At 39.3% G+C, this 12,109-nt stretch overlaps 2 protein-coding genes across 5 annotated transcripts in view; one reads left to right on the plus strand and one right to left on the minus strand.

The window, feature by feature from the left end:
- The first annotated feature begins 145 nt into the window (after positions 1-145).
- On the plus strand, positions 146-9,354 carry E4F1 (E4F transcription factor 1). The gene is made up of 13 exons (XM_085312915.1): positions 146-408; positions 548-644; positions 1,024-1,229; positions 1,443-1,563; positions 1,837-1,989; positions 2,121-2,287; positions 2,807-3,034; positions 3,370-3,475; positions 4,375-4,592; positions 4,982-5,180; positions 6,489-6,649; positions 7,479-7,541; positions 8,232-9,354. The coding sequence occupies exons 1-13, from the start codon at positions 235-237 to the stop codon at positions 8,577-8,579; spliced, it is 2,241 nt and encodes a 746-aa protein (XP_085169041.1). The 5' UTR covers positions 146-234; the 3' UTR covers positions 8,580-9,354.
- Positions 9,355-10,326: 972 nt separating this feature from the next.
- The window catches only part of ZDHHC4 (zDHHC palmitoyltransferase 4), a 7,515-nt gene continuing 5,732 nt past the window's right edge, over positions 10,327-12,109 (minus strand). For 3 of the 4 annotated variants that reach the window (XM_085312917.1, XM_085312916.1, XM_085312919.1), the window contains one exon: positions 11,022-11,335. In XM_085312917.1, the coding sequence (XP_085169043.1) occupies positions 11,051-11,335 (285 nt within the window). In that variant the 3' untranslated portion in view covers positions 11,022-11,050. Of the gene's footprint in view, positions 10,391-11,021; positions 11,336-12,109 lie in introns of those variants that run through there. The other variant, XM_085312918.1, reaches the window with a different exon arrangement.

Genomic DNA, 12,109 nt, shown 5'->3' on the forward strand with positions numbered 1-12,109 from the left:
GAGGCATTCTCCCCGCCTCGCCAAGCCGCACCGGCGGTGGCCTGCGGCCCGGCCCGCCGTGGCCGCCCGTGTGCCTCTGCGGAGCCGCGTCCCGCTGTCGGGGCGCGGGCAGCTGCACCCCCCGCGCCCCCGGGCCTTGGCTGCCCCGCCTGCAGGCTTACCGCAACGAGCGGACACGAACGTTTCTGGCGTGAAGTCACGCACTTGATATGCGCCGCGTTTTTCCCAGAGCTAATGACTCTGTTTCAAATTGCAGACGAGGATGATGTCCATAAGTGTGGGCGCTGCCAGTCAGAGTTCACCTCCTTGGAGGAATTTGTTCAGCACAAGTTGCAGAAGATCTGCCAGCGCGCTCCAGAAGCTCTTGCTGCTGCCTCGGCAGGTCTTCTCAACCAAGAAGTACAAAAGGTGACAGCAAGCTTCTCCCCAAGCCCTGTGGTTCAGTAATTAGGATGCCATGGTTTGTTGGGTTAGAGGGGAGAGAAAATAATGTGACAGCTTTAAAAGAAACAAAGTTCTTCTACTAAAACATTATTTGTTACAATAGGTTGTTCCTTCTGTTGAGGAGTCCATAACTGTTGCTCATATAGTTGTTGAAGCATCTTCAATAGCAGAGGAAATCAATAATGCATCAGCTATAGTAGGTAAGCTTTGAGGTACTTGCTTTTGTATCCCAGCTAAGTTAGTAGTGTGTCCTCTTGTATTTGATTTGCATTGTAATTGGGTAGATGAAGTTTTATATGGTTTGGACTTAGAGATTATCCTGAAGAGGTAACAGAAAGGTTTCCTTAGGCCACATGTGCAATTCTCATCTAGCTGAGATTTAACACAACTTAGATTTAAATCTCTGTTCTGGAAATGCCAGTTTTAATACTTCTGTTATAATACCGAGAACATTATAAGGAACTGTTCCATTTTTAAAGTACCTCTTTCTCTGTCCTATTGTGTGAAACAATAAGTTGATCCAGCTATGCAAAGCTCTTTTCTGTAAAGAACATAACTGTCTTCATATCCTTTCCCTAGGTAGTGGGCACATAAAAGAAGTCATTGTTGCRGGAGACCATGTTTTTGAAAACCCAAATGGTAGTGTTGATGAAGAAGTCTCTGAAGATCAAGGCAATCCTGATGATCAGGAGCAGGATATTTCCACAGAACTGATAAAGGTTAAGCTTCTGGTTAATAAAGAAGGACGATATGTATGTGAATTGTGCCAGAAGACATTTAAAACAGTAAGTGTAAATTTTACTGTGTTCTAGTTAGCAAGTTGTTTAGGTTGGCTGTATGTTGAGGTATCTCAGGACTTGATAAAAGGTGTGTTTTTTACTGCATGTTGTGCTTTCAAAAGTAAAGTTCTGATTTCAGAAGGAGTATTTATGTTTTATGGTTGAAATTTTAACTTCTTATCTATTTGGAACATCTTCTAAAATAAATTCTTACCCTAGGCCAGCATCCTCAAAGCTCACATGATTACCCACAGCAGCAGAAAGGACTATGAATGTAAACTTTGTGGAACTTCCTTTAGGACAAAAGGGTCTCTGATTCGACACCATCGCCGTCACACTGGTAAGATAGTACTCCAAATAAGAGCCCCTTATTGCTGGAATGCATGGTGTGAGGTTTTTTAGTTTCCTGTAGCTGCTGCTTTCCCTTTTTGCTGAGCTGAGAACCTCAAACTCCCTGATGTGTGGGGTTCTGGGAGGTAATGCAAGGGTGTGGACTAAGCATAGTCAACTTGTTGCAAAAAGCTGGGCAGTGTTCTTCTGGAAGTTCACGATACAGAACTAATACCAGTTACAGTTAATTTGATACTATTGTTTTGATTCTTGCCGTTTCCAGATGAACGACCTTACAAATGCAAGAAATGTGGGAAAAGCTTCAGGGAATCGGGAGCTTTGACTCGGCATCTGAAATCTCTGACACCTTGCACCGAAAAAATTCGCTTCAACATGAACAAAGAGATAGTAGTCAATAAAGATGATTTGCCAGCAGGTCAGTGATGCTGTAAATACGTGCTTTGTGTCTGCCATATTCATATTCCAAGGCATGTTTTTGGAGGGCACAGCAAATTGATGAGGGGTTGGAACCAAGCCAAATGATTCATTCTGCTGCTTTTCTTGAAGGATCCAGTAGTTCAAACACGGACACAGTTTCATCAATTGCAAGTGAATCGATCGAGACCTCACCTGTGATTCATCTAGTGACAGATGCAAAAGGCAATGTTCTTCATGAAGTTCATGTCCAAATGCAGGAACTTCCTGTCGTTGATGCAAAATCTCTGGACCAAGATGTGAGTGTCATTTCTCTTAAATACCCTTCATGCATTTTATGCAAAGGCATATTTTTAAATATTTCAGCTCATAAACACCACTTTCTTAGATGCTTAGAATAAATGTGTGCTGGAAATAAATGGTTACATAGCTTCCTTTTTCATCAGAAAACCAAGGCAGCAAACTGCTAGCTCTGACCGCTTCTGGTAAACTTTTGATAATGAGACTTAGCAGTATGTGCATAGCATACGTGGGGATGCATAGGGTTTTCCATCGCATCCTGGATGATGTATAAGTTGAAAGCGTGTTTTTTATTGACCATGCCCTTATACAAGACTATAGTAGGAGCAAAGGCTTATCCTTTGAGCTGTATGTTTTCAGATTATAGATTTGCTCCATCTCCCTCTCCAGTCCAAACTTACTCCCTTGTTGCTCTTATCCTATATCACAGCATTAGTTATCTTGCTAATAACTACTGTCATAACAGAAAGGCTGCTTTGAATTTGCTGTACTTACCGTTGGACTGTTTATTGCTTTAGTTGTCACATCCTGAGGAGCAGCCGTGTGAGGGGGAAGCGAACAGTGAGAATCTGCTGAGGCAGGCCATGAGGAATTCCGGAATTGTGATGGAGAGAGTCACTATGGAAGAAATGCAAAAGCCAGATGAACCTCCTGTAGCTGCTACAGAAGAACTAGAAAATGAAGTGATAGAAGCAGAAGAGGAGCCATGTGGGGAACAATGTGTTGAAATAGAACCACCAGAGTCTGTATGTTTGTACTTCGCTATGTAAATAGGTTAACTTTTTTTTATATTCTGTGCTTGAATTTGGTTGTGAAGAGCAACAAATAGCCTGAACACCCTGCACGTTATCCTCAGTGTATCTCTCCCTGTGCCTGTGTCTGTGCCTTTATCTCAAGGATAAGGGGGTTTTTACAGTTAAATTTTTCAAATATGCTGCAAGTGTGGTGTTTGTGCTCTCTCTCCTGTTTGATAACATAGATTGTTTTTCTTTGTCTAAAGTGGTGTATTTAATGGGAATTTGGTTAGCAACACACTAGTACAAAAAACCCACTTATGTTGTACTTTTTTTCTCCCCAATAGACAGATACAGAGAGAACAAATGGATGCAAAAGTTATATTTGCCCTCACTGTAGTGAAGCTTTCAATGAAGCCACATCCCTTGAAACACACATCAAAGGACACTTAGGTAAGGTCCTACTGCGTACGGTGTTGTCTAAAATGTGCTCTATCTTACTATGGTGTGAAATGTAGTACGGCTTGCTTTGTTCCAAATCCTTTGTCTTCACAAGGAATACTTCAGCCACGCAAAGTCAGTTGATACTTAACAGACAAATGTTGAAAAGATTAGAGCAGTTGACTTTTGTTAAGCTAGAGGGAAATACAAAAGAAGGAAAATATAAAGGAAGTATAAAGAAGGTTCCATGTTTGAGGGCCTGCTGTGGAGTGAACACTGCATTCCTGGAAATAAAATTTGGTGGAAGGGCCCATAAAAAGGGTAGTGAGATAGAACAGGTTGATGGTCTGGAAGAGTTCTTTGAAAGGCACTAAAAGCCACAAGAGCAATGTTTGAGGTGAATTCATTTTGGAATGGGATGAAGGCCATACGCTCAACTGAAAACATCACTTCCCTCCTTCTCCAGGTTAGAATCCTGCAAGAATTTTGTTCTCCTGGCATGTACTGGATATTCATCTGGAAAGGGCTTAACTGCATAAGAGGGCAGTGCAGTTGGCAAAGGGACAAGCTTTTTCCCTGCTTTCTGCTTGTGTTGAGAGAAGGGACTYTGTGACTTCTTCAGCCATCAGTTAGCTGTGATCTTTACAGACAGCAACACCAGGAACGGGCTTAAGACAAGCTTTGCTTCCTGTAAGACCTGAAGTGAATAACAGCACCATTTTTATTAGCCTGATAATTTTGATCTGAGCTGCTGCTGCTGGTGGGTAAAATCACTTTGATTTCTTACTGTGTAGTGGCAGGGTATTTCAGTTCCTCTGACACTGAGTGGTGCCATCTGGGTGCAGTAATGACTGCAGAATTTTCTTGCTTTCATACTACTCAACCATGTGCTGCATTTTCTCTCTCTCTAGATTACAAGCCTTTTAAGTGTGAGGAGTGTGGCAAAGAGTTCACAAAAGGGTATCTGTTAAAAAAGCATCAAGAAGTGCATGTGAATGAAAGGCGTTTCCGCTGCGGAGAGTGTGGCAAGCTCTACAAGACCATTGCACATGTCAAGGGGCACCGCAGGGTGCATTCTGATGAACGACCATATTCTTGTCCAAAGTGCGGCAAGCGTTACAAGACAAAGGTGTGCCCTTTTCAAAACAAGCTTCCCTTCTGACTTTTCCTTTCAAAAGCTGTGTTTGGGAGAAGTTAGCAGGCTTTGCTATTGAAAAAATAAATGCCCAGGTTCAGTTGCCTTTGAAGCTTTAGAAGCTTTAGCAGGCAGAAGCTTTAGAAGGTGCTTTTGTTTTAGTGAAGGAAAGAGGAAGAGTSTTAATAAATCTTTATATTTGGGAAGAAACTGTTGTTCAATGTATGAACAGTTTACATAAAAGTAACACAAACACATCTTTATCATGTTGTAGATGGGAAGAAGTCCTTAAAGATGTTGACTGTTACAGTGGAAGCTAAAATACTGCTTGCCCGAGTTTGTCATTCTCTTTAGCTGCTCTTCTATTGCATCTCTTTGTACAGAATGCCCAGCAAGTTCACTTCCGTACGCATTTGGAAGATAAACCTTATGTATGTCAGTATTGCAGTCGGGGCTTTCGGGAAAAGGGGTCGCTGGTCCGTCACATCCGCCATCACACRGGTGAAAAGCCTTTTAAGTGTTACAAGTGTGGACGAGGGTTTGCAGAACATGGCACTCTCAACAGGCACTTAAAGACCAAAGGTGAGAGATAGTGTGTGTGTGCGTGCTTTTATGATTTGGTTTGCACAAGCTGCTTTTTGTTTGAATGGTAATGATTTTTTAGGGTGGTGTTAAATGTTTACAAAAGGTCTAACAGCCTTTTGCTTACCTGCATCTCAGTTGCATCAGAAGAGGAGATACTTTTTTTTTTTTTTTTTTTTTTTTTTGTTTTTTTTTTTGGTTTTTTTTTTTTTTTTTTTTTTTTTTTTTAATCTATATTAATGAGTATTTCTGCTGTGACATTTCTGACTATAAATCATGCTGGACAAGTAACTGCAGGGCAGTTCTAATATAAAAGCTGAATAATCTAAATAAAGAGGAAGATAACCAAAACAGAATTTCTGTTAAGAATCTAACCACAGAAGCACATGGACTCTCTGCTCCAAACTCTGCCTTACGTGGTCTCTGAAGTGTAGCTGCTGTGCTAAATGGGGGAGAGAGACCCTATATTGTACTGGAGTCTCTGCCCTGAATCTTGAAATGGTTCTGTTCCAAGGGTATGAACAAAAAAAAAAAAAAGAAAAAAAGAACATTTTTAGAAAGTAATGCCAGAAAGAGCTTGATTTCTGTGTGATTTCTGAGAAGACTTGGCAAAAATTAGGATTTAGCACATACTGCTATGGCTAAACTTGCCCATTGGTTTCTTGATGTTAAATAAATACTCATTTTTTAAAAAATATGAAATCCTGTAAAAACATGAAATAATGTTTTGCTAGGAAGATGTCTTAAGTATACTAAGTACTTAAAGATAATCCCACCTGATTGGATTAGTGGTGTTGGAGTTGCTTCTCTTGTTTATCTTGTAAGCGTGGATTTTCAAACTTCTTTGAGTAGTGATGATGATGTACAGAGATTGTAAAGGACAATACATGCTTACTTGGGGGGAAAGAATTTTCTGAGTACATAGTAACTGATGATGCATATAATTTCAGTAAGGACACTACTTAAAACTTACCAAAACTCTTAAATCTATCATATGTTTCTCACATACGGCTTTTGAAGTCCTATATGACTTTACACATCTGACTTTAGTTGCATATTTCTTGAAATTGTGCTGTACAGCTGCTCTTCTTGAGGCTCAGTTCTTTGGTGTAGCATGGACCTCATCTAGGCTATTATTTGGCCTGTCTTGGTAGGATTAATGACTGTTGTCTGACTGCTGGTCATTTGACAGTGACAGTCTATTGAATGGATCTCACTAGTGCTGCATAGTATTTGATAGGTACTCCTGATATCTGTTTTGGTTATGAAAAAATCTAATTTTTCTGGCATCTTTGGACTACCATTCAGGTGGCTGCCTGCTTGCTTTGAAGGAGGTCGAAGAAGTGATGGTATCTGAGGAGAGCCAGTCAGCTGACAACTTAGCTGCAACAGTCATTTCTGAAGATCCTCATACTGTTTTGGTAGAATTTTCTTCAGTGGTGGCAGACACTCAGGAATACATCATTGAGGTAAGAAGTAGGGCAGAGAGTTGTGCTGTTCTGAACTGAGCACAGTGGTTTGTCAATTAATAGCTGCACAGGTGTGCATATTTCTCATCTGGACTTCTGGGAAAAAGTAAAATAGAATCTAACTAGTGCTATCCCTGCCTGTGTGATCCTAGAAAAAAGTAGGAGTAATCTTATTCAGAAAGAGACTACTTGGAGCATACTTTCTCTCCCTCCTGAAGTCCTGCATGTGACTGAGGCAGGAAAATGAGTGTAGGGAGGACTGACAGCAGTTAATCAGAAGCTCCAGACACTGAAAACTTGAGACTACTTTGGATTTTCTGCCCTCAGATATTTGCTTCAACTTTCCCTCAACTTTCACCTACTCTTTTCTCCTCTCCCTATTTAGATTTTGTCCAAAATAAATTCAGTTGTTTTTAACTGGCTGTGGCTGCCAGAAGCAACGGAAAGATGCATTTCACTTTTTTCYCTTCTCTGTGACAAAGTGCCAGCTCTCATCTGTGCAGGATATAAAACAGTCTATTTGTTGAGTCCCTTTAGTATTGCTATGGTAAACATTGTGGCTGCTACCAATAGAAGAATCTGCCAGTTGGCAAGGTCTTGCTAAGAGAGGATGCTATTTTGTGAGCATTTTGCATTACTTTTAARTAAATCTTGATAATGTGATTTGGCGGGAATTTAAGAGAGTTATCTATAGAGAAGTGCATCATGGAGGGGGAAAACAGGAAGATTTTTGTAGATCTTACTGTCTTTTACTTCCAAGATGTAAGACATCTTGGAAGTAAAAGATTTTTTTATAATCTAATACAAAATATGATTCCTTTATTTCAAGACTGCTACTGAAGACATGGAGACCAGTGAAGCTGCTGAAATAATAGAGGGAACAAGACATGAGGTAAAGCAGACATGCAGACTACTCTTTTGGGAACCTTGCTGTAGATGAAATGAATTGCTTTTAGTGTCTGAAAGATATGCTAAATAAACTCGGCCTCAAGTAATTCATTTACCTACAAATGTAATTTTGCAAACCTGTCTGTGAAAAAACATAATACTGGACATACTKGCTTTTACCAAAGGTCTGACCCCATTTCCCGTCAGCAGTGGAGGCTAGTAACTTGTATAGCTTTCATACACAAGAACYTACCTGCCGGGTAAATAGAATTGTGCATTAACACTTCAGCCTTTGGGAAATGATTCTCTTGAGGAACTCCTGAATGCTAGAAATAGTCACGGTTGTTGCAAAATCAGACGCTGGSTAGTCTCCTGAATTGTAGTTCGTTGAGTTTGAATGTCTTGAGTGTGCACTGCCAAGCTTTTCCTATAAATGGAAGTTTGACTTACTGGAGGAAATACCCTCCTGGCAAAACACCTTAAGTGACATGAGGTGTGATGTGTTCTAAGAATGTCCTGTTCTTGGGGTGATAATGAGAACTTCAGTGAATGGCTGGACTAAGCTGGAATTAAATGCTACTTTTCTATTGCACTGTTTGTCATCAGATACTGTTTATACCTATGATTATTTTCTGTACTTTTAACACATTACAACAAATCATGAAATAACCTGGCCTCTTTTCTCTGAATGTAGGTTGACAGCCACATTATGAAGGTTGTGCAACAAATAGTAAATCAAGCAAACTCTGGTCACCAGATCATTGTACAGAATGTTACAGTGGCAGAAAATGCTGAAGTAACCACAGATGCTGCAGACACAATCACCATAGCGACCCCTGAAAGCCTCACGGAGCAGGTCGCTATGACACTGGCTTCTGCCATCGGAGAAGGAGCAGTGCTGACCACAGAGGGTAGCATTGAGACAGAAGAAGCAACAGTGACAATGGTTGCATCTGAGGACATTGAAATAATGGAACATGCAGGAGAGTTTGTGATTGCCTCCCAGGAGGGGGAGGTTGAAGTCCAGACTGTGATTGTATAGTGAAGAGCACGTAGTGAATGACAGACCTTAATATAAAACATACTATGTTTCTCCAGTTCGGGGAATTTGATCAGTCCTAAGTTTGCCATTGTAATTGTTTGCAGAGCAAGGGAGTGAATGCTTCTACAGATGAGTGGCTTAACAGGATGGTACAGCCCTGAAGTGTTTTCTATTTAAAATGGAAATAACAGTAGTTAAGAGCCTCTGCATGGTTATACTGTGGAAGTGACTGATATGTCATATTTGACAGTCTAACTCAGTATTTTGTACAGCTGCCTCAAATAAAGGACTATCCTTTGAAAAGCATTTACCTCTGACCACAGGACAATAGTGTTCTGGTGTTTAAAAGAATTCAGAAACTGAATCAAGTATGTTGTCTCTCATAAGAGACCACATAACTTAATCATATGCATTAAAACAAAACAAGAAAACCAAACCTAAGGACTTCTGGTGTGAATTCACCACCACTTGAATACTTCCATGCCTTTAACCTCACTACTTTAGTCCTTGTAAGGCATGGTACTGCAATTTTTTAGTTTTTCTTTTTTTTTTTTTTTTCTTCCTGGATAACTAGCCTTACGTACTGATCTATGAAAGAATGCATCGTTGTACCCTAGCCAAACAGGCTACTCTGAGAGCTAGCCCGTTGATGTGTAAAGCCATACTGTACATGAATTTTTTTTAAATCCTATACAGATTTTTAATTGCCTATTGTACAGATTCAGCATGTAAATAAATACATTTATAAAAATAAAGTTATTTAAAGTTCTTCTTATATTCTTTCAATTTCTGCTGTATTGAGTTTATGACCCAGAGAATAACTTCTGGAAGAAAATAACGGGCCCCCTTAACACTGTGCTTAATCATTGGGTGAGTAAAGCACATTCAGTTTTTCACAAAAATGACCACAGACTCCTATACTCCAGAGAACTTTAGAGCAATCTCTGGTTAAAGTCCAAAGTGGCGAGGTTTCAAAAGGTTGTCTGCATAGACACCATTTACTTCAGGCCTTACARCCTCAAGGCAGATCCTTTTCTTGAGGGACACTGGTAAGTGCTTTTCAGTGTTCACCTAGATGATGCCAGCATAGGACTGGAAGGCTGTGTTACCACTACGCTTTTAAAGCAGCCTGTCGAGTGACTGCAAGCAGGCAGCCCTAGAAAAAGCCTCAAAAAACTAGTTTCTTCTGCTGCAAAATGGCCAAAATACAAAGAGATACCTGAGACATGGTTGAAAACAGATGCTAAACAATGGAATGAAGATGAGGAATGCCAGGGGAATTAAGTGTAATCTGCCAGGATTTCGCATCTTCAGAGTTCAGCAGCAAATTTCTAATACCCTTCTCAGGATGCTCACATGGTTTAAAAGCCTACCATTTTAGGGGCTCTACAGCTGAAAAGGAAAGAGCTGGAGCTGAGTATCAGAAAGAGATTTAGCAGATAAGTAGTACTTTTACTACTTTCCTTTCTGAAATCAAGATGTTCTACACTATTTTGAATTTGTACTAGAACAACATTGATTCTACAGGTTAAGATTCTGCCAGTAATCATGTTTCTTCATTAAATACTTGTAACTTACTCCACGCTTTGCTAATAGGTATGGGTTAATCATTTGCCAAATGTAACGGTACTTACAAAAAGGTGACATGTTTCTTCAAAGATTGCAATGTTTTTTGTTAGCTCTTCCCTTGCTAGTGTAGATACAGAAAAGGATTCAGTTAGCTGGACCACACGTCTTTCTCCACGCCAGCAACTTTACTATTAGTCCCTCCTCGAGCAAGGAAACAGAGGACTGATCTTAACCTCAGAGATCTCACCAAAAAAAAAAAAAAAAAGGAATAAATCATCTTAAATTCTTGCTCTTCTGAGGCATTGTTAATCAGAATATTGCAGTCAGCTGTGAGCTATCTTCCTGCAGGGATGTGAGTAACTGACAAATCAGTGCATTCAGACATTTACCACTTTCTCATGTGTGACACAACGATATCTCTGGAAGATCTACTGCAGGAATTGTTCATTTATGATAAGCCAAGATAACTTAGGAGCTCATTTTGCCTATTATACAGTGGCATATATTATGCAGTTTACAAATAGTAACTATAGAAATAAAGAGAGTTCCTCGTGTATATGTTCATTAACTGAACCTAACTCYAGTACATCTTGCTTCTGTACGGCAATTGGGTCTGAAGAGCCTAACAGRTCATAGTCACAACTGGTCTGGGTAGTATTATAGACAAACTTGCAAACATTAGTTTTATGTTTTCATAGTTTTCATAAAACTAGTTTTATGAAGATTAGTCAGCTTTATGAAAATGTATTTTCCAATTATTTTTAATACTTAATTGAAATACAGTAATTGTTTTACAAAAATCCTTTAGGACCACAAAGCCTACTCCTGAAATAGTCTTTTAGAAAAAGTAAAAAAAAAAAAAAAAAAAAAAAAAAAAAATCCATATTCAAAGAGTAATATCTTTATGCTTTCTTCTTTCTTTCCAGTACTGTATGAGGCTTAAAGATTTCCCTTAAATTCATCCAGATTCCGTTAGAATAAATATTTTTGTAGATAACTCGTTTGTCCTGAGGCTGCAATGCTAGATGGTGAGAACACTCATATCTTCTCGATTTATACCATTCATTAGATGTTTGGTTGGTTGAGGCCAARTATAGATTGAAACAGCAGTATGCTCCCAGTACAAGAGTGAGAAGAATAACAAAACCAAGCATGAAGACAATCCTAGGAAAAATCAAGAAAAGGTGCTGCAAAAAAAGAAAATAATAGCTTAGTTAAAAAGTTGAAGCACTAAATCAGATGATGACATAAGAGCTGCTGCAACAAGTTGTCTGAAATGAGAGCACATACAAACTCATTATTGTGCAGCCCCAGAGAAAAGGTCATAGCTCCATCCTCTATCCAGGACAGTGATAGTACACTCCTAATTGGATCTTTTAGTAAAGCAAGTAGATTTCCAGATACTTCCTTGCAGAACTTGCTATTACGCAGGGTTATTTTTTTATATATATATTTCTCTGAATGCATACATTTAATACTGGAGATTTTGCTGCTTATCACCACACTGCCATATTACAGAAAGAGTGAGGGGATCAACATACAAGTGACTCAAATGCTACAGTGACTTAAAGCCACCATTTGTTTATAAATGAGAGAAAACATTAAAATATCTCAATTCCATGGTAGTATGGTCCTGCTTTAYTGTCTCCAATAAGATATCTCAAGAATTGTAAACAATTTCACAAATGTTACTGCAGTAGATGGTCACTGGAATGTAAAGTCATTCTTTATGGATCAGATGTGTTGAGTGAAAGCAGTCTGGAGACAAAAATCCAGAGAACAGGAGAGCTGAAGGCAGTGCTTGTAGAAAAATGTCCTATTTTAAAGTATTCTCCAGTCTCAGCTTTTTAAACTTAATTAACTACATAAGCTGGTTACCAACAACAGTCTGCCTGCATTCTGTCTCTGAAAACACCTAGACTTAAAAAATTCTTGAAAGAAAATGCTAAGTCTTTTTTTTT

The sequence above is a fragment of the Rhea americana genome, unplaced genomic scaffold, assembly GCF_003343005.1.
Source record: "Rhea americana isolate MKP2758 unplaced genomic scaffold, rheAme1 scaffold_370, whole genome shotgun sequence".
Taxonomy (NCBI): Eukaryota; Metazoa; Chordata; class Aves; order Rheiformes; family Rheidae; genus Rhea; species Rhea americana.